General features: G+C 43.3%; 1 protein-coding gene across 2 annotated transcripts; it reads left to right on the top strand.

Moving 5' to 3' along the window:
• Positions 1-9,324: 9,324 nt before the first annotated feature.
• On the top strand, positions 9,325-21,428 carry LOC117481468 (tubulin alpha-1B chain-like). 2 transcript variants are annotated; one of them, XM_034129159.1, is made up of 5 exons: positions 9,325-9,424; positions 10,804-11,032; positions 11,132-11,280; positions 11,790-12,774; positions 21,385-21,428. In XM_034129159.1, exons 1-4 carry the CDS (start codon positions 9,422-9,424, stop codon positions 12,768-12,770), a joined length of 1,362 nt encoding a protein of 453 aa, XP_033985050.1. In that variant the 5' UTR covers positions 9,325-9,421; the 3' UTR covers positions 12,771-12,774; positions 21,385-21,428. The 2 variants fall into 2 exon arrangements, with proteins under 2 accessions (XP_033985050.1, XP_033985049.1); XM_034129158.1 differs by lacking the exon at positions 21,385-21,428 and having other exon boundaries at positions 11,790-12,858.
• The last annotated feature ends 1,353 nt before the right edge of the window (positions 21,429-22,781 follow it).

Below are 22,781 nucleotides of genomic sequence, written 5' to 3'. Positions count from 1 at the left end.
TTACTCTGGGCCCAGCAGGTGAAAATCTAAAGAGGGGCTTCCATATCCGGCAGAGAAGGTGTTGTAGCTGCCGGATTTGGAAGCCCCCCTATCATTTTGTCCAGGATGGTCATACACTCACCAAAATCACACTGGTGTTTGCTGTTCCCCTCTAGTTTGTGCTCGCAAAAGCATTTTACTCTGGGCCCAGCAGGTGAAAATCTAAAGAGGGGCTTCCATATCCGGCAGAGAAGGTGTTGTAGCTGCCGGATTTGGAAGCCCCCCTATCATTTTGTCCAGGATGGTCATACACTCACCAAAATCACACTGGTGTTTGCTGTTCCCCTCTAGTTTGTGCTCGCAAAAGCATTTTATTCTGGGCCCAGCAGGTAAAAAACGAAAGAGGGGCTTCCATATCCGGCAGACCAGGTGTTGTAGCTGCCGGATTTGGAAGCCCCCCTATATCTTTGTCCAGGATAGTCACAATTTCACCAAAATCACACTGGTGTTGCCTGTTCCCTTCTAGTTTATGTTCACCAAAGCATTTTACTCTGGGCCCAGCAGGTACAAAACTAAAGAGGGGCTTCCATATCCGGCAGAGAAGGTGTTGTGGCTGGCTGCCGGATATGGAAGCCCCCCTATAATTTTTCACCTGCTGGTCCCAGAGTAACATGCTTTTGTGAGCACAAAGTAGAGGGAAACAGCAAACACCAGTGTGATTTTGGTGAGTCTATGACTATCCTGGACAAAGGTATAGGGGGGCTTCCAAATCCGGCAGCTACAACACCTGGTCTGCCGGATATGGAAGCCCCTCTTTAGTTCTGCACCTGCTGGGCCCAGAGTAAAATACTTTGGTGAGCACAAACTAGAGAGGAACAGGCAACACCAGTAGGATTTTGGTGAAGTTGTGACTATCCTGGATAAAGATATAGGGGGGCTTCCAAATCCGGCAGCTACAACACCTGGTCTGCCGGATATGGAAGCCCCTCTTCAGTTTTGTACCTGCTGGGCCCAGAGTAAAATGCTTTGGTGAGCATAAACTAGAGGGGAACAGGCAACACCAGTATGATTTTGGTGAAGTTGTGACTGTCCTGGACAAAGTTGTAGGGGGGGTGCCATATCTGGCAGCACCTTCTCTGCCGGATTTGGAAGCCCCTCTTTAATTTTTTACCTGCTGGGCCAGAGTAAAATGCTTTGGTGAGCACAAACGAGAGGGGAACAGGCACACCAGTATGCATTTTTTCGGTGAAGTTGTGACTATCCTGGACACCAAAGATATAGGGGGGTTTCCAAATCCGGCAGCTACAACACTTCTCCTGCCGGATATGGAAGCCCCTCTTTAGTTTTTTTTTACCTATGGGCCCAGAGAGTAAGATTATTTTGTGAGCACAAACTAGAGGGGAACAGCATAACACCAGTGTGATTTTGGTGAGTCTATGACCATCCTGGACCAAAATGATAGGGAGGGCTTCCAAATCCGGCAGCATACAAACACCTTCTCAATGCCAGGATATGGAATCCCCTCTTTTAGTTTTTTACCTAATGGGCCCAGAGTAAAATTATCTTTGTGAGCACAAACCCTAGAAGGGGAACAGCAAAAACACCAGTGTGATTTTGGTGAGTCTATGACCATCCTGGACAACGAATGATAGGGGGGGCTTCCAATCCGGGCAAGCTACAACACCTTCGTGTGATTTTGGTGAGTCTATGACCATCCTGGACAAAATGATAGGGAGGCTTCCAAATCTGGCAGGAGAAATACCTGCTCTGCTGAACATGTTATGTAGAGAACAGTGCAGATCTTCCCTATTGACACCAGGATTAACCTAGTCTAAAATAAGGAACATTAATAGTGTGATATAGGCACAGATATAAGATCAATAATACACTTTATTTTAGGGCACCTTTCAAAGCATTCAATGTCACCTTAAAATACAATAAAAAATAAAATATGAGTGGCATTACAATACAAACATGTGTTGAGAAGGAAACCACAGAGGAAAATTACATTCAAAGGAGCAATTCAAGCGAGTGAAGCCAGTTTGAACACATTATAATCTTTTAGGCTTGATTGAAAATAACACAGTGTCTGACATATGTTATATAATTAGGCTACTGTTATATCATTGCTTACTATTCGTGGTTATCAGACACTTAAACAACAGAGAAGGTTTTAAAAAATAGGACTATACTGACAAATGACATATTATCCTGTCATTGTCTGTTCTGTAGGAAGGAGGAACATAACAGAGTGGACTCAAAAACGGAAGTTTGTTCCAATACGAAGATTGTGACAGATCTGAAAAGTGTCCTTAAAACGAGCCTCCACGCAATTGTATGCACATTATTTATTCAGCCGTTTGCTGTTTAATCTGATGGGAAATATATCATTCAAAAGAGAGAAAGTAAATAGTATCTTTCGTTTTTCCGCTTAGAAAACTAGGCGAACGCTCAATACAGGCGATGACGTCACCTTTGCTCGTCCCCGCGAACAGGGCTTCAATCTACAGCAAGGCTTCAATCTACGGCATAACACCGGGGTTGCGGTCGAATAGTCCATTTAGCTTAGGAACCGATAAGTGCCGTTCGAATTCTCTAAATTAAAAGGAAAGGAAGTTTCAAACTTCCTTTATAACCTCCTTTAGCTTAGGAACCACTGGACCTCCCTAACCGAAAGGAGAGGAGAAAATGCTGCCCCACAATGCCTTGCGGCCGCCGCATTTGCGTCACACAACAGTCGGCCGTTCACGGAAACAGCCGATTATGAACGAGAAATGATATCATGAAAGTTACGGTGCTTATTAAGCATTTTAAAACGTATGTGGTAAGTTGCCAAAGTGCTTTGTTTTGAACGTTCATCAGTATTATAATCAAAAAGAGAAATATGAACGTTAGTTTTTACTGAAATGATCAAATAAAGTCAACATTTCACAGTCTTTACTGAGCTGTGTGGGGTTTGTTCAACTTTTAAAAGATGTTTGAATGGTGATATACACAGTGATAGATGTTAAGGACTAACGTTTATAATAAATACATTTGTATTGATTTTAAGATCTTTTCATACAATCATACGTATTGGGATCATTTGTATTAATGTGGACCGGAGGGAGAGGGTGACGAGCATAAGTTTCACTTTCCTTTTTTATTTCAATTCCAACTTTGGTCATGAAGAATATGTTTCTCTGTTGTCCCCGTTCATAAAGCATAAAACAACAGCATCAGAGCACGGTGCAGAGTCTCTAGATGAGTTTACAGTAGTCCCTCGTTCTTATTAAACATCCATGTTGTAGTCCGCTGTATAGAAAACTGTAGTTTCCATAGTTTCCCCACAGCAGCAGGCGCACATTTATGACCTCCGCTGGCGCATCATAAACACGTCGGATAGTGAAAGTGCAGTCGGATTCTCTAAAGTACCGCAGTCTCTTCTCCTAAATCCTTTTGAATTCTCCTATCCACTATCCCTTAACCCCATGACGTTTAACTCCGAGGTCAAGGAATAGACGATAGGGTTAGAACTTAGGAGCTGTTTTTTTGGAGTATTCGACCGCAACCCGGCCCTGCACAATATGGTCTAGCTGCGGCCGCGGCAAGCATAGATATATATAAACATGTATATGTTCCTATAACAGGAATATATAAAAAATATGATTATATATATCTATGGCGGCAAGTACACGACACTACACGACACGCCCCCTACACGACATGCCCACCTGACACGACACTACGGTGGCTGAGAGACATTATGGCGCATTTCCACTACACGGCCTCGCTCGGCCTCGCTCGGTATGGCTAGGCCTCGTTAGGACTGGCTCACTTTATGGCGCATTTCCATTACAGTTTAGGAACTTGGGTAGTATCTATAGTAACGCAGTGTAGGCGGAGCCGTGACGTCATCTTCAATGAGAACCCCAGAAAAACAACACAGCCGTTAGCTGTTAGCACTCAGAGTTTACAGCTCCTCATATATGTTCAGAAACTAAACAAAAGTTAAACAAGTACAAACCACAGACTGCCTGTGTCATGGCGAATACAGTCGCTGCTTTATTTATGTCTGTATAGGCCGTTGTTGTGAGTGTGGACGGTCGGAGCATATACTGCGTTAGCTTAGCCAATCTCCATTTAGAAAACACGCATTTTAAAAGGTTTTTCGCCTGCCGTCTGTCAGCAGACTTGTCAAAGCATTAATTCATGGTTTTTACTAACCGGTATCAGTATGTTGTTACTTCGGCATCATTTTGAAACGTGTATTACAATTAAATCACGGTCAAATATGTCCATCTTGTTGTAGTTGTATCCCCCTTGCCAGCGATTCTCTCTCTAGTTTAGCATACTCAGCCCGACTCAGCCTCGTTGTCTCTGGCCCTAGACCCACGATTTTATGAGGCCAGAAAAACTGTGAATTAGGACCCGCCGGCCGGTACTAGGCCAAGTGGAAACGCAACCAAAAACGGGCCGCTCACGTCACAGCCCTCTTAAACCGTGCTCCGCGCTGTAGTGGAAACGCGTGTGCTGGGCAGTGTGGCGGCGGAGGGAGCCGAGGGCACCACCGGAGGAGAGGCGAGCGATGACAGCAGCATCACCGTGGTGCAGCTCCCCGCACAGACTGAGGGGACTTGTTACACGGAGCCCATCACCGGGGAAGCCTGCGGCGGGAGAAGGCGGTCTGCTCGGCCTGCCCTTGGCTCTGGGGTCCCTCCTTAAAAAAAGTCTCATCATACTTAATCCTAGCACATGGTATATATTGTACGACTTTGTCATTTTTTTAATGTTGATATGTATTCGCTCATAGCCTACTGTGCCTTTCACGCAGACAATACAAGTGAATTTTGAAATGACAAATAGGTTTATGTTTCAAGTTTATTTGCATTAAAAACGTGTTTTTAAGCCCTTCTGTTCAAATTTGATATTTTGTTTCTTCAAAGATTAAATCTTTAAAAACATGCTGTTTGCCATTTTTAAAGTTTGATGGAAGAAATTAAAATATAGGTCACTGACGTGGAGCTTTAGGCCTGCAATGCTTTCAAAAAAAATGTTGGTGTTTCAGTTTTGAGTGAATATGGATGTTAAATTCACAAATGAGTATGAATAATCTTGAACAAGAACAGGATCTTGAGCCATGATGTTTTTAAAGTACAGAAATATTCAGAATGCATGACGATTCCTTAAAAGGTTTTGTAATAGACCCCTAGTACTTTTAATTTATAAAGTAATAATAATACATGTGAATGATTGAGCTCATTAGTAGCCTGACTGGCCCTCCTAATTTGGTCCTTAATGACCCCATGATGTGATGATGTATATCTTAAAACCTTTAACAACTATATTTAGATGTTCACAAATATCTACATTTATGTATAAATACATGTGTAGCAGTTAGACAAACATAATTAATAGATTATCTCATTAATACCTATTTTATATATTAAAAAAAAGTTTACTAAACCACCGTTTGTTGACAAAATGATTTGGGTTGAAAGTTATACTGTTGTGTCTCAAACGGATAGACTAGGTTATTAATTTATTTGCCTAATAGTTGCTTAAAATGCTACAATAACATTTGCAATTCGTTTTTAATCTGCCATGTACGGTAATGTCTCTCAGCCACCGTAGGGTCGTGTCAGGTGGGCGTGTCGTGTAGGGGGCGTGTCGTGTAGTGCATGGATGTATAATAAGAACGGTGTAGTGTGTACATGCCGCGGCCGAAGCTGGACCCTTCTCGCCCTGCACCCAGAGTCACGTTTTAAAGTGTAGCACCTCTAGTGGTCGTGTAAGAAACAACATGCTCCCGTTGATTGCAAACGCTCCGGAGATTATTGTATTCACAAATAACCAGTGCTTGAATTGGAATAAAAAAGGTGCCAGTACTCTAAATCAGCAACTGTTTCAAGTCAATTTATTTATACAGCCCAAAAACCTGAATTTGGCTCAAAGTCATATAGTGTATGCGTTAGAACAACTCCCAACCAGTTTGTTCATTTGTAAAGGAAATTCATCTTAAAACCTTTGTTCTTCTCAAAAGCAATGTGTTAAATGGCTCAAAGATAATATAGCATATCTCGAGGGTGCTCTTCTCACCGTAAGACATGGAGTTAAGAACCATTCAATATGTTTTTCTCCATCTCACAATCATGAGGTAATTGGACTGTTTGGGAAATAAATTAATTTAGCTTTGCATAACTGCCTCTGACAAAAAAAAAATCATACAACAGAATATTTTGAATGCTGAAAAGATGTGCACTTCAAAATGATACAAAAATACAGACGCATACACACACGGTGCCCTCATGCGTACACAAGTTGGCGTATTTGGCTCTACTAAAACGCCCTGAAAATAAGGCATTGTGAATCAGAACGGACGGTTTACTACACTAAAACATACATCAAATTGTGCACAGGCCAAAACATCCCCTTCTGTTGTGTATCGATGTAAATTGAGGAACTTACATCATACAGTGATTGTTTTTTTTTATTAACATAAATCCTTTCTCTTGTTTGCTCATTCTATTGCAAAGCATACACAGCTCTCATTTAAAAACCAACAGGAACATACAGTACTGTGACACTCATAAGCTTCCTATTGCCCCCTTTTCTACAGCTCCCAAACCAAAGCAGCAAATTGACAATAATGCATATAAATCCCAGTGAAAAGAGAAAGTTTCACAGTGTAGTACACCACAGTCTCAAATGCAATTAGCTGAAATGTAACTCGACATGCTTTGGAGTCTTAAGAGACAGAGCAGCAGCAAGATGAAAACAAAAAGACTGGCTTAATGTTGGATTGCAGTTTTCTGCTGAAACTTGCAGATAGTTAAAAAATATAAAAGGAGGGCTTACTATTTCCTGCAGTTGATACAATGAATGATATTTACCAATAAAGAATGACAATATTACTCATGTCAGACAAAGATATGTTTGAAAATGACTAAAATATATATATATATTTATCGTAATTCAAATATGAACGTCAAAAGTCGGAATATGCCAATCTTCTTTTCTTATTATCTTATTTGCTAAACGTTCTTGTATAGTAATATGCATGTGTTGTATTATTATACTACGTCTATTTATTAATGTTCAGCAATAACCACGTTTTCCCAGTACATCCATGGGACTGACGTTCTTAGGTGTGATTCCGCTTTGAACAGGAATTTTGTTAGCCAGTCTTCTTCTTCTTCTCTTCGTTTTTGGCAGATTGCAAACAACTTAAAAGGTGAATACCGCCACCTACTGTACATGAGTATGAATCATCATATCATACGAACTCTTTAACCTATGATCTAATCAAAATAAATCTAAATAAATAAATAAATCCACAAAAAACATGAAATAAATAAAACAAAAATAAAAATCTATATTCTTTCCTGACCTAATATTAAATTATTTTTCCTACCCCAGTTTCACTCAAGAATGTAAACAGTGCCTTTCTGGTAGCTCTTATACTCCCTCTCCTTTTGTTCCCAAAACACCAACCACACTCCATTCCCTCTCTGCCTCTAAAACTTTAGCCTTTAGTTTTTCTCTTTCCGCTTTATAGATGTCACAATGTAACAAGATATGTTCTACATCTTCTTTTACTCCACAGTTCCCACACTTGTCACCGTCACTTTTCCCCATGATATACAGCGTACCATTCAAAGCCGTGTGATTTATTCTGAGTCTAGCGATCGTGATTTCCTCCCTTCTGTTTCTTTCTTTATAAATATGAATTGTAATTGTCTTTTGTACTTTGTGATAGTCTTTGCCTTTCTGGTCTTTCTCCCACCTTTTCTGCCAGATCTCCATCCCTTTTTTCTTTAGCCAGTGTTCTTGTTTTCCATGTGCTCAATAAAGTTTCTTTAAAACAAATTCTAAAGAATTCAACCAATCAGAAGTGGACCCACTTGTCTTTTCAGCCGTGCGACGTAGGGGCGCGGCGTCGGCGATGGCTCCCGTGACGTCGGCCAGGGCGGGCTCCAGCTCGCACCGACGAGACCTGGGAGACCAGCTCCGACCCCATGGCGGCATGTTGACTGTCGGATGACGGCTGTGGACGCCTCTGTCGTCGGCGGGCCCTGTAGCAGCCGATGCACACCAGGTGAGGCTTCGGATTCCACCCGCGAGGCCGCTCCGTGAAGACGCTGAAGACGCTCTTACATTCCGGGCACGAAGCACGTTTAGCCCCGGCCGCAGGGCTCGGGGCGGGGCTCGTCTGTGGAGTCGTCTGCAGGCGCCGGAATGACGACATGGCTGATAGGGAGGATGACGGGAGAGCGTTACGGGCCATCTCTTTGTTCTCGACGAGTGCAATTACATCGTTAACTGGCTTGACCAGGACATCAGATGTTCCCAGCGTCTCGCGGCGTATGTCCAAAGTCATAGATGCCATTGAGCAGAACATCACGGATAATGTGGTCGGTATAGTCCACGTCTTTACCACACTCGCATACCGCATTATATGCGCATGTCTCTGCTTTACCCCGCACTCTGGCAGCGAATGCGCGGAATGTCTCGTCGCGTTCCTGGCGTAACTGGAGTAGCTCGGTGCGCAGGGCGCATGTAGCGACTGGGATGACAGCCAGGGAACGCATGACGGCGATCAGATCTGGCAAGGGTCCGGAAGCGGCGTCGGGGACGGCTTTCAACAGGCTGTCTCCAAGTACAGGCCCAGCGCACTGAAACAGCTGGAATGGGGCCTGGGCATTCCCTATGCCTGAGCCGGCGCAGAATACATTCCAACGGCGGATGAACACGTTCCATTCCTCTATCGATACGCCCACATCAACTTTGGGCCGATCGAGTCTCGGGCCGTGAGGGGCTGGGGCCTGGGCTGGCGCGGCCATGACAGGCGCTGCGTGCTGGTGGCTAAATCCATGAATCGTCAATAGGGCAATGACGAGTGCTTCAGATACGTCTTCGGATTTGAACTCGCAGCCGGGGGCAGGGCATCCAACAACGACCATGGTGTCGTCATGAAGAAACACACTCCTCAATGTCAGTTTCAGTGTTTTAATGACAAAGATGACGACACCCTGAAACAGAGTAATACATCGAGGTAAGCTGACAAAGTATTACATACATGCATGTCATCATTAACACAACACAAATATATGCTACGACACCACGTATATATACACCAACAATAGTGGGAACAGTCTTACATGTGTAAGTGGATGAACGTCTCGACACGAGGCGGAGTGATTGAACAATGTTTGAACTAAAATGGCCGCTCAGTACTACCGGGTCAGAGCACGGCATATCCGGTGCGACAGCAGTGAGACGCTGCCCTCTAGTGGCCGGCGATAAACTCTTCACCAATCAGATTCCGCAGCAATTGTGCCGCGTAAAATAGTATAAATAGCCCCGCCTAGAACAAATACACCAGTTAGTTACTTCTTACCCTGCTGTGAGAGATAACTTTGCCTTTTCCTCTTCTTTATCGAAACCCTCCGTCTTCAGAAAAATGGTGAGTACGATAGTACAGGTTTTCTCCACTTAGAGGATGTGTATTTAACCAAATGCAGCGCTCTGAACGTGTGTCATCATGCGAAAACGTAACCAGCTTAACGTTTTTTAACCGCTTACTCTTTAAAGAAGACGCATCATTTTTATAGTGAAACAAAAATGTTGCGGTATAAGCTGGTAAATCAAGCTTCGTCATTAATAAGTCGTTTTAACTGTGGTGTTGGTAAATTAAGTGTAACTCGACGTCACAGTCAAGATGTTGAAGTGACGCATTTACAATCGGCGCGAATTGTTGGAAATAAATATACTTGTCTCATTAGTGGTCAGGTTTAATGGTTTCATATTTAAAACATGATATTAACACAGATAAAACATTTACCGAATTTCAGTGAACCATGGCGTTTTTCCAACGTAGCCTACGTCTGAAATGATTACTCGCTGCCGATATTTAAATTAAATGAACGGACGGATTTGTGTCAACCTCTGTTTAGTGTCTTTACATTACATTGCATTTAGCTGACGCTTTTATCCAAAGCGACTTACAATAAATAAGTGCATTTCGACCAAGAAGATACACACTTGAAGAAAACAGAATCATATAAGTACATCAGGTTTCATAGAGCCAAAACATTTCAAGTGCTCCTCAACTGGCTTTAGATAAGCCAGTCCTTTATTAGTAGCTTATATAAGTGCGTTGTTAGTAATTGTATTGCTCGAAGTGGAGTCGAAAGAGATGAGTTTTCAGTCTGCGCCGGAAGATGTGTAAACTTTCTGCTGTCCTGATGTCAATGGGGAGCTCATTACACCATTTTGGAACCAGTATAGCAAACCGACGTGTTTTCTCTAATGTCTTCACATTAGAGAGAAGAGAGACATGGTTCCAATTTTTACTTTATTTAGGTCGAATTAGATGATTATTAGCCTACATGTATGTGTGTTTACGTTCTGGCCTGCCACGCCAGTCTCCTAAAGGGGTGTGGCAGTGGCGCAATCCGTGTGACACAGTTGCAGAAAATGTAAATGCGTAGGACCCTCTCTTAACACTGGCCCACATTCACGTCCAATCGTGCCACCTGTCTGCCAACAACTGCGTCATTGTGCTTTCGGTATTAGACATAGGCTATAAACAGTATTTAGCCTCTTTTTGTTTTTAATTATAACTGTCTTTCTGTTCAGATGACAAATGTGTGCGTCAGGTGACTTAAATCATGATATGATGTTTGGTTCTTATTAAAATAGCCTTTTTCTCTAGAGCAGTCCTCCCACATGTGATGATATGCCACTAGAATGTATGTATGTTACACTGTTTTTGCACAAGAATCAGCCAACTAGGCTTCCTTTTTATGATAGTTTCTTAACAACCTTTTTTTCCTTTTACAGCGCGAGTGCATCTCTATCCATGTCGGTCAGGCTGGTGTGCAGATTGGAAATTCATGCTGGGAGCTTTACTGCCTGGAACATGGGATCCAGCCGGACGGCAGGAAGCCTGGTGACCAGAACATCTCAGGAGGAGGAGGGGACGATTCCTTCAACACCTTCTTCATGGAGACTGGAGCTGGAAAGCACGTCCCCAGGGCAGTGTTTGTTGACCTGGAGCCCACTGTCATCGGTAAATTCTCATTAATTATAAATGATAAAAGTATCATAAATGCCTTTTCCCCCCTCTGTCATTCAAAACCTTAAATAATCTAATGCTCATTACCCTTAGATGAGGTGCGCACGGGGCCTTACCGCCAGCTGTTCCACCCTGAGCAGCTGATCACTGGCAAGGAGGATGCTGCCAACAACTACGCACGAGGACACTACACCATCGGAAAGGAGATAATTGACACAGTGATGGACAGAATCCGAAAGCTGGTCAGTACATTTAGAACAGAAGTCAATTTTTCTGAAGAGTATTAAATGGAAATGAATCAGTTTATTGCCAAGTAGGTTTTCACATACAAGGAGTATGCAATCATATTGTGGTGAATGGCAAAAATAAGTATTGCAAAAGCCAAGTGTCATAACTAATAATAAATATGTGAAGTATATGTTTTAAAATGTAGAGCTGTACAGTGTTTTAAACAAACACAAGACATAACAATCTCGTATCACTCTTTCAAAGTGAGCATATTTCCCCGATTCTGGCCCACTTGCATCGGCTTTCTCCACCCTGCAGAATTCAGTTTAAGATCCTCCTGATCGCATTCAAAGCCCTCCATGGTATGGCACCCTCTTATCTCTGATCTGTTTTCATTTCATCTATATGTTTACATGCTGTGCACTAATACGCTTTTTATCATTAGCTGTGAACCCTTGGCACTGCTGTCTTTGTATTATATAAATACATTTATTATTATTATTTGATTTTCTCTTTCTTTCAGTCCGACCAGTGCACCGGTCTTCAGGGTTTCCTGGTTTTCCACAGCTTCGGAGGGGGCACCGGCTCTGGTTTCACCTCCCTGCTGATGGAGCGTCTGTCCGTCGACTACGGCAAGAAGTCCAAGCTGGAGTTCTCCGTCTACCCAGCTCCCCAGGTGTCCACCGCTGTGGTGGAGCCCTACAACGCCATCCTGACCACCCACACCACCCTGGAGCACTCTGACTGTGCCTTCATGGTTGATAATGAGGCTATTTATGATATCTGCCGTAGAAACCTCGATATTGAGCGTCCCTCTTACACAAACCTGAACAGGTTAATGAGTCAAATTGTGTCCTCCATCACTGCCTCCCTTCGTTTTGATGGTGCCCTCAATGTTGATCTGACAGAGTTCCAGACCAACTTGGTGCCCTATCCCCGTATCCACTTCCCTCTGGCCACCTATGCCCCTGTCATCTCCACGGAAAAAGCTTACCATGAGCAGCTCTCGGTGGCAGAAATCACTAATTCCTGTTTCGAGCCAGCCAATCAGTTGGTGAAATGCGACCCACGCCACGGTAAATACATGGCCTGCTGCCTTTTGTATCGTGGTGATGTCGTTCCCAAAGATGTGAACGCTGCCATTGCCACCATCAAAACCAAGCGCTCCATCCAGTTTGTGGACTGGTGCCCCACTGGTTTCAAGGTAGGCATCAATTACCAGCCGCCCACTGTAGTTCCTGGTGGAGACCTGGCCAAGGTCCAGAGGGCTGTGTGCATGCTGAGCAACACCACTGCTATTGCAGAGGCCTGGGCTCGGCTTGGCCACAAGTTTGATCTGATGTACGCTAAGCGTGCCTTTGTGCACTGGTATGTGGGTGAGGGTATGGAGGAGGGAGAGTTCTCTGAGGCCAGAGAGGACATGGCCGCTCTGGAGAAAGATTACGAGGAGGTTGGAGCTGATAGCCTGGGAGATGAGGAGGATGAGGAAGGAGAGGTGTATTAGAAAGGCAAACATTCCACTTTATTGCTCTCTGAGCCATGCTGTTTTATTAATGTCAAGAAAATAAAGTTGTTAATTGACTGAACCTGAACATATGCTTTCCTCTCGTCAATAAATACACTGTAAAACATTACCTATCTGCCTAGATGGGTTGTATGTATTCACTTGCTCAGTTCAATCAAAAATGTTTTCACACAGAGATGCTATTGCTCAATTCAGTCACTTGGAGGCAGTGGTGTTTAATGTATGTATATGTATATATATATATATATATATATATATTTTTTTTTTCTCTGAACAGACAGCCATGGCAATCTAGTTAAATGCTAGATGAATCACTAAATTATTTCTCAACATCAGATGATTCAAGAGTTCTATTTGCATATCTTACATTTACTTATTTAAGATTGGATTTGTGCTTTACGTGAGAAGAACAGAGTCCTAACCCTGGCCTGATCTAAAATAGGGTGTGGTATTCACTCTGGCCCAAGGGAGGAATGAGGCGGGGGGGTGGGGCTCTCAAGCGGGCAGACGGGTGGTGTTTAAAAGTACTTAGTTCTGCTGTTCCCAGACTGGAAAATGAATGAAACTGAAAGCAATACATTAGGAACCATGTAAAGCCAACATTGAAAAAGGCTAAATAGTGTTGTAAGGAGATTAGTGTTTTCACAGATGTTGTAGACGTTTTTTTAAATTTTCAGTTCTGAAATCATTCACCATGTTCGGTTACAAAAAAATGGTTTTTCTTGACATTAAGCAGGGATATTTAATGTCATTCAAACAGAAAAACAAAATGGATTCTACAATACAATGACCTAAACTAATGCATTCCTATTGCACTTTCAATTGCCTCTTTGGTAGTTAATGGATTTTGTACATTTATGATCGGTTATTGGGCAGAAACGCATGCCAAATAAGAAATGTATTAAAGCTAACTTAATGTAAAATGTCACTTTATGGTGTATCCCAGTGGCGGCCGGTCCATAGGGGCGCTAGGGGCGCCGCCCCACCTCTTCCCATATTGAAAAAAAAAAAAATAATAATAATTAAAATTAAAATTAAAAAAAAAAATATGTTTAAAAACATATATATGTTTTTATTTTTATTTTTAATGAACAAGGTAAATATTATATAATTGGTATCAGTAAAATGTATAATCTACAATAAAATCTCGTTTAAAATTGTGTTACGATGTCTAAAGTTACTGATAAGTCACATGTTTCCTGCCTGGCCTTGCCCATGCACCTTCTCTCGTCTGGGCGCTAAGAGAGGAGCCTTCAACCAGTGCAGCAGCAGCCACCAGCAGCTGACTGTTGCTATCTGTAACGTGTAAACTATGCCGCGAAAATATAATTTCAGCCAATCAGCGTCGTCAAAGATGACGGTCACCGGGCGCCAATGTCAGCGCCCAGTGCAGTCTGTGAGTAGTTTGGACAGTGACTCGTATCCGGTTGACGCAGTAGTTGATGAGGATGGCTTCGTGTGCAGGTGGAGTCTCCGGACCTCGGTCCCGGCCTAATTCTGTTCAAGAGCTAATCTCCAATCCTTTCGAAAGGAGAAGTTTGGCAGATAAATTGTTGCTTAAAGACCTTGCACCGGACCAACCCGATTTGAATATATCGCAGCAATCTCGTGAAAAAGACAAAATGTATACACGAGGCTTCACAAGTAGCTGGTACACAAGAAAGGCTTGGCTAGCTGGATGCAAACAGGTAAATGCTGTCTTTTGTTTCCCATGCTTGGATATCACTTTATATGTAGAGAGGAGGTTTCCCATGGTTGTTAGAAGTTTATTAATAAGTGGGCATTTATCACAGAAGTGATTGTTCTGTCTCCACGTTTGTTGCATTGTCTGTGATGTATTTTCCAACGGTTATAGCTCCTGTTCTGTCCCAGCAACACTACACGGTTTGCAGCTCCACCACATTTTTGGTTTATCTTCGGTGTCGCTTAAAATCTGCTTCCCATCGGACTAAAACCTCCACGTAATCTGAAGACAGATACTTGAAGTTATTTAAACCTTTTGCAAACTTTATGTTCTTTCTTGCTCTAGCCTTGCCAGTTACATTGTACATAACACATATATTATCATTATGCTAACTGGTTGTTCGTGTTAGACGATGTAGCTTTTTCATTTCTGAGTTATTGCTATATGTAAATAAGCCTGTTTGTAAATAATCCTCAGAGAAACAAAGAAAAAACACAATTTATGACATTTTGTGCTGTGGTTATTTTTTTTAAATTGCATTTATTCACAGTTCAGTTTGAAATGCTGTAGTGACTTGTATTGAACCACTTAAATATTTATAATTAATGCTACTGAAAAGATGCTATTCATTTTATATCTCACATGCAGTTCACTGTAAAGCTACTTGGTGAAGGTGTTGGTTCATAAAACATGAACAGTTTTAAGAAAGAAAAAAACAGACCAGTTCTGAGAACACAAATTCCTGGTAAAGTAGTAGATGTTCAGGTTGATAAATAATATTTTCCACACTGAAGATTATGGAGGTATTGATCAGTCTTCTCATATTTTTAAGCCTCGATTTCTCCTTTCCCCCCCCCTCTAACATCACCAGAAGTCATCATTTAAGGGGTCATTTCTCGAAAGAAAATTCCGGGGGGAAACCCCCCGGACCCCCCGGGTAGGTCACTTACGGTACGTCAAGAGCCCCACCAAAAAAAAAGACCACCGGCCGCCACTGGTGTATCCTATAATGCTGGTGGGTTTGTCTCTTTACCAGTGGTGTAGTGGGCGTTGGACGCGGGAGTAGCCTACGCCGTATCCCCACTTATTTGAAGCATGATTTTTTGTTGTAATCTAATAAATATAAAATCATTGCCAGTGTAAGCATTGGGTTGAGATGTCATGTGTTGTGAGCATGCGCAGTCTGTCCTGGAGTGGTGAGAGGGAGTGTGGTGTGATCTACTCACCCCCGCTGAGGTTTTCCCCTCTCAGCAGGGGGCTACCCCTCTGCCGGATGTGGCTGGCTTCCCGTTGTCTGCTGAACAGAGACTGCAGCTGCAGGCCTTGATGGGGAAACACCAAGGGGTGTTCGGCTCTGGGAAGGGCAGAACAGGAAACACCGGTCTGATCAAACACCGCATACAGACAGGTGATCATTCCCCGGTCAAGCGTCGGGCCTACCGTACTTCGCCAGAAAAACGGAAGGAGATAGGCAGACAGGTTCAGCGCCTGTTGGAGGATGACATAATTGAAGAGAGTTGTAGCCCGTGGTCCGCCCCAGTGGTCCTTGTCAGGAAAAAGAACAACACATGACCTCTCAACCCAATGCTTACACCAGTGTTATCAGTTGCAAGTGTGTATTTGTTGTAATAATGACGAAAACATAGGCAGATTTCACAGTAGGCTAATTATAATAAAAACGTAGCTCAAGCATTTATGCAACTTGATTTGAAGCGTGTGTGTGTAGGGTGACCAGGTGTCCCGCATTGTGCGGGACTGCACACACAGCATTTTTATTATTTGTCCCGCGTCCCACAGACTGTCCCGCATTTGAGTGACAGTCGCGCAAAAAGGCCGGATCGGCCTCATCAAAACCTCTGAAAAAAGAAATGTGTCTCTCAGAATCTAAAGGGAAAAACCTATGGGGAAAAACACAAAAGCATTGTTCACAATTTAAACCAATGTCGGGTAATTAACAAGGATAAACTGATGTTTTTTAGTGGATGAGTACTGCAGATATCACTGTTAAATCATTTGATCATTGGTTTTATTATGAAAACTTCGAGACCGGAAATACTGTTTTCACCCTGTGAGGGTTGACGCTAACTTTACATGGAAGCTGCTGCATATACACGTTCTCCTGGCGAAACCTCAAATCATCTTCGTAATATCTATCAAACTATAGATCCTACACATCCACTGGACGTGGATTCTAAAAGTAGCCTACAATATACACTTCTCGCTAGAAGTCTAATCAAATAGCATTTTAATGGCCAAACTATCCTACAATTTAGGATTTTACAGAGAGGGTTATTTGTGAATAAAGGTAGGATTTTACCAACGTTTTGCAGATAATAATTATGCATTTTTACTGTCGTTGAATTAAAAGCACATCAGCTAAGGCATAATATCAATGTTCTCTTGTTATTATACTCTGAGGTGAGTGACACCATGTTTCTGTCAAGAAAATTACATTTTCTGCTCTTCACCTCAACATTTGTAGTAATGTCCCCTTTGACCAGCTTGTATGAAATGAACAGATTATAAATATATATAATGGAATTGAACGTGTACAGTGAGACAAATATAAAAACACAATTTTCCATTTCATACCATGGGTTGTTTTATTTATGAAAGTGTTGATTAAACATACAATACATAGAAGTACTTTAGAAACCAAAATGTGATACAGTTAAGAATGTATACTGTATATGTTTACACAGTGAGGCACACACGTAAACAAATTAGATTAGATTTTGTATTTTATTTTTAAATCAAGTCATTTTAATCCTAATTGTATTATGGAGTTTGGGGTGGAGTGAGGGGGGAGGAAGGAAGTGAGGTAAATAACAATAATAATACATTATATGGGAGGGAGAGGGGGATGAAGGAGGTGAGGTAAATAACAATAATAATACATTATAGGGGGAGTGAGGTGAGGGAGGGGGAGGAAGGAGGTGAGGTAAATAACAATAATAATACATTATAGGGGGTAAATAGAGGAGGGACTTAGTGTTGATGTTTTATTTAATCCTTATTCAACTATGAATATGGATTGCAGGAAAACCTGATACCAGGAGAAAACCTATCTGAGCAAAAAGTGAAGGGAGGTAGGAGGAGGGGGTGAGGGGAAATGGAGGAGGGAAGTAGGGGCTGGAGGGAGGGAGTTACTGTTGTCCAGCAGGAGCTGAATCACCAGCAGCCTTCTCCGTCTCCTCTGAGGAGGAGTTTCTCGCCTCAGGTTCCCCCCTCTTTGATTTCTTCCTCATCTCCTTCTCTTGCATCTTGCTTAGCATTTTCTGCAAGACGACGTCTCTATCCTCAGTCTCCCTCCTGCGAGAGAAGAAACCTCTCCTCTTGTGCTTCATGTGAAGACAGAGGTCTTCCACAAGTTTATTTTCCTCCTCCATCTTTTTCTCAGTCGTGGCCCAAGTCAGACTTTTCTGAGCCAGCTTGTCCCTCTGCTCCTCTACCTGTTTCAGTTGTGTCTCCGTCAAATTAACCTTGGTCTCCCAGCTGTGGTGTTTCTGGGCCAGGTCTTTGGAGAACACCTCCTTCTGCTCATTAATTTCCTCCTCCAACAGTTTGACTTCCGTCTCCATGCTCTGGTGTTTCTTGGCCAGGTCGTCATTCTCCTGAGTCACCTCCTTTAATTTGGTCTCCACCAAATTAACCTTGGTTTCCCAGCTCTCTTGATTCTGGGCCAGGTCTTTGGAGAACACCTCCTTCTGCTCATTAATTTCCTCCTCCAACAGTTTGACTTCCGTCTCCATGCTCTGGTGTTTCTTGGCCAGGTCGTCATTCTCCTGAGTCACCTCCTTTAATTTGGTCTCCACCAAATTAACCTTGGTTTCCCAGCTCTCTTGATTCTGGGCCAGGTCTTTGGAGAACACCTCCTTCTGCTCATTAATTTCCTCCTCCAACAGTTTGACTTCCGTCTCCATGCTCTGGTGTTTCTTGGCCAGGTCGTCATTCTCCTGAGTCACCTCCTTTAATTTGGTCTCCACCAAATTAACCTTGGTTTCCCAGCTCTCTTGATTCTGGGCCAGGTCTTTGGAGAACATCTTCTTCTGCTCATCCAAATCGTTCTTCAACTGCTTGACTTGCCTCTCCTTCAGTTTGACATCTAACTCCCAGCTCTGGTTCTTCTTGGCCGAGTCCTTTTTCTCATCCTCAACCATTTTTAACTTTGCCTGAACCTCTTTCAAATCGCTCTCCTTGCTCTGGTGTTTCTGAGCCAGGTCGTCCTTCTCCTGAGTCACCTCCTTTAATTTGGTCTCCACCAAATTAACCTTGGTTTCCCAGCTCTCTTGATTCTGGGCCAGGTCTTTGGAGAACATCTTCTTCTGCTCATCCAAATCGTTCTTCAACTGCTTGACTTGCCTCTCCTTCAGTTTGACATCTAACTCCCAGCTCTGGTTCTTCTTGGCCGAGTCCTTTTTCTCATCCTCAACCATTTTTAACTTTGCCTGAACCTCTTTCAAATCGCTCTCCTTGCTCTGGTGTTTCTGAGCCAGGTCGTCCTTCTCCTGAGTCACCTCCTTTAATTTGGTCTCCACCAAATTAACCTTGGTTTCCCAGCTCTCTTGATTCTGGGCCAGGTCTTTGGAGAACATCTTCTTCTGCTCATCCAAATCGTTCTTCAACTGCTTGACTTGCCTCTCCTTCAGTTTGACATCTAACTCCCAGCTCTGGTTCTTCTTGGCTGAGTCCTTTTTCTCATCCTCAACCATTTTTAACTTTGCCTGAACCTCTTTCAAATCGCTCTCCTTGCTCTGGTGTTTCTGAGCCAGGTCGTCCTTCTCCTGAGTCACCTCCTTTAATTTGGTCTCCACCAAATTAACCTTGGTTTCCCAGCTCTCTTGGTTCTGGGCCAGGTCTTTGGAGAACATCTCCTCATGCTCTCTCATCTCGTCTTTCAGCTGTTTGACATCCGTCTCCCAGCTCAGGTTTTTCTCGGCCAGGTGATCTTTCTCCTTCTCCATGCGCTTTAATTTAGCCTCCACCTGTTTGAACTCGGTCTCCCGGCTCTGGTTTTCCTTGGCCAGGTCGTTCTTTTCCTGAGTCACCTCTTTTATTGTTGTCTCCATCTGTTGCTTCTCACTCTCCCAGGTGTGATTTTTTTCATCCAGGTTCTGCCTGTAAGCTCGATCAGCTTCAGCTGCATGGTTCTGGGCGCTTCTTCTATCCATGGCACAGTCTGTAGACTTGTGTTGTGCGTAGGTAAAATAATCTATTTTTCTTTGGAAGAAGTGTTCTGTCTAGAAGACTGTAAAGGTTGTCTGAATGCGTCTTACCACTTACCGCTGGAGTGAAGAATGAATTCAGATGAGAGTCCTTGCTATCTGCCTTCCCTATCCAGTGACATCATCAATGGCCTTGATGAGAGTTCCGTCATAGGAGATCAAGGCGAACTATGATGTCATCACTCTAGTATGTGAGGATGTCATTCCAGAGATGTCATACGTGATGTCACTGAAATAGTTTGGTTGTATGGTGTTGCCATGGAAACACAAACTCGCCATAAAATACAATGTTGTCACAAGTCAAAAGTACATAGGCACCAAACGTCACATGATAGTTAATGGTGCGTTCACACCGGACGGGATGCGATGTTTGGGGGCGGCGCGATTACATGTAAAGTCAATGCAGAGACGCGGGCAGACGCAAATTCGCTCCGACGGCGAGCATTAAGCGGTGGACGCGGCGCGAATCACGCGATTGAGGCGATTAAACGGTGCCGCGTCAAACGCTCAAGTTCAATTTTTTCAACTCGAGCGTCAAATTCACATGACGCGTTCTCGCGGAAGCCAATCAGCGGTGAGGATCTCAGCCTGCCGTCCCTGACGTTCAACCAGAAAATATCAGCCGTTAGCTGTTAGCAGTTAGCACACAGCTCCTCATATCTGTTCAGAAACTGGACAAAAGTTAAACAAGTACAAACCACAGACTGTCTGTGTCATGGCGAATACAGTCGCTGGTTTATTTATGTCTGTAGGCCGTTGTTATGAGTGTGGAATGAGCATATACAACGTTAGCTTAGCCTGGTCGACCCGATCTTCATTCAGAAAACAAGCATTTTAAAAGATGTTTCGCCTGCCGTCTTGTCTGCAGACTTGTCAAGCATTAATTCATGGTTTTTACTAACCGGTATCAGTATGTTGTTACTTCGGCATCATTTAGAAACGTGTATTACAATTTAATCACGGTAAAATATGTTCATGTTGTTGTAGTTGTAGCTCCCGAGCCAGCGCGTCTTGTTTGAATGATGCGAGTAAACACAGCTGGCAGCCGCGGTGAAACTCGAGCGTTTAGAGCGATGCGATAGGAGCGATTAGAGCGAAGCGAATATTCGCATCGCGTCTGGTGTGAACACAGCATAACGCTACGGCCCTGAACAGCTCTACATCAAATCTGATCATCTCATAGTATGCTGTTGCCATGGAAACACAAACTCGCCATAAAACACAATGTCGACGTAACTCAATGTTAAATGGTCCAAACATCACCAGACTTTAGACGACCGTTAATGGTAGGGCCCTCAACTCGTCTTTGATAACGAGGCAGCCCTCAAGACATCTGAGCCAATTGTGAGTCATCATAAGCCGTTGTTGTAGAGACAGATTCCTCGCCATGAATCACAGTTTTGCTGTACCTCCTATATACATTGTCCGATTAGCCCATAACCTCACACGTTGCTCGATGGTCCAGTCCTGAAGACATCTACGTGACACAGCGAATCTGCGCAGATCTACGAAGACCCATTCATTGCTGCTTGCAGCCTTAATTATTATTCATATTTTAAATATAATACATACAAATACTTTAGGAAGATAGGTCTTATAGAGACATATATGGGACAGGGTATGGAGGAGGGAGAGTTCTCTGAGTTCTCTGAGGCCAGAGAGGACATGGCCGCTCTGGAAAAAGATTACGAGGAGGTTGGAGCTGATAGCCTGGGAGATGAGGAGGATGAGGAAGGAGAGGTGTATTAGAAAGGAAAACATTCCACTTTATTGATCTCAGTAGTGTTACCAATCCCGCTTCAATCTCATTAGTATGCATAAAAAAGTGACAGGTCACACCTTCTAAGTCCCGCCCCCTAATTATGCTAATGAGCCCCTTTGATATGCTAATGAGCCCCTTTGATATGCTAATGAGCCCCTTTGTTCGAGGTGTTATCGCGTATAGGTGTTACATCCCCCCGGTAGCCCCCACCCCCCTCAGCCAGCCCCCCCTCCCCCTCACATACAGGTGTTACATCCTCACCGGTAGCCCCCACCCTTCTCAGCCCCCACCCTTCTCAGCCCCCACCCTTCTCAGCCCCCACCCTCTCAACCCACCCCCTCCTTACAGCAGGTTTCACATCCCCCCTCCTCAGCCCCCACCCCTCTCAACCCCCTCCTCCTCCCCCCCTCCTGTCCGGTCGGCATGTTCGTTACAGTTTAAATCTTCCGAGGCAGAATTAGAAAAGTGCCGGTTAAAGGTCTTCTATGTTATTTAATGAGCTTTGAAACAAACTGATATGATTCGATATTAAACCAACTAATTATAGTAGATTAATTAACTATTCAAAAACGTGTACAGTAATTTACAATAACACGGGAATAATAAACGGACTGCTCTCCCCCTCCTGACAACACGACAGTATCAAAGTCGCGGGTCCAATAATGAGTGACTCGACAGTAAAACTAAAACATATCTATAAATAGTTTAGGTAGTTTGAGAGGTAAATAAAATAGCTACGTGTGATATCTGAAGAGTGTGTTTTGTTCCGCTCACCGCATGCAGAGATGCATGTCGAATAGTCCGCAGCATCGGATCTCCCCCCGTCAGCAACAGCGGGTCTCCCCCGTCAGATTAGACTTTACTAGCGTTTATGTCCATGCGCAATCAGCCCCTACAGGACATCTTTTGTCTGTCACACACACTATTCTTGTATGTCGCATAAGTGGTGTAGCTGATGCTGTATTGCGCTAAAGGGGATATCATTCTGAGAGATTTCCACACACACACACACACACACACACACACACACACACACACACACACACACACACACACACACACACACACACACACACACACACACACACACACACACACACCCCCCCGTATTCCCCTCCTACCCAGCCTTTTTTTTATTTTAAATAAGAGTTGGGTTAATAACTAAGGAGGCTCTCTTGAAGTGTACGGATGGTGAACTAATGTTTAATTACTATACTAACTATAAGGGCCTCTCTTATAGAAAGGAGGGGTAATCTGGTAATAAATGCAACAAAGTCTCTCTGAAGAGGTTGGCAATAAATTAAAAATCTTAATGACCC

Source organism: Trematomus bernacchii, unplaced genomic scaffold, assembly GCF_902827165.1.
Source record: "Trematomus bernacchii unplaced genomic scaffold, fTreBer1.1, whole genome shotgun sequence".
Classification (NCBI taxonomy): Eukaryota; Metazoa; Chordata; class Actinopteri; order Perciformes; family Nototheniidae; genus Trematomus; species Trematomus bernacchii.
The sequence above is the reverse complement of the archived record's forward strand: the minus strand, read 5'-3'. Positions and strand labels throughout refer to the sequence as shown.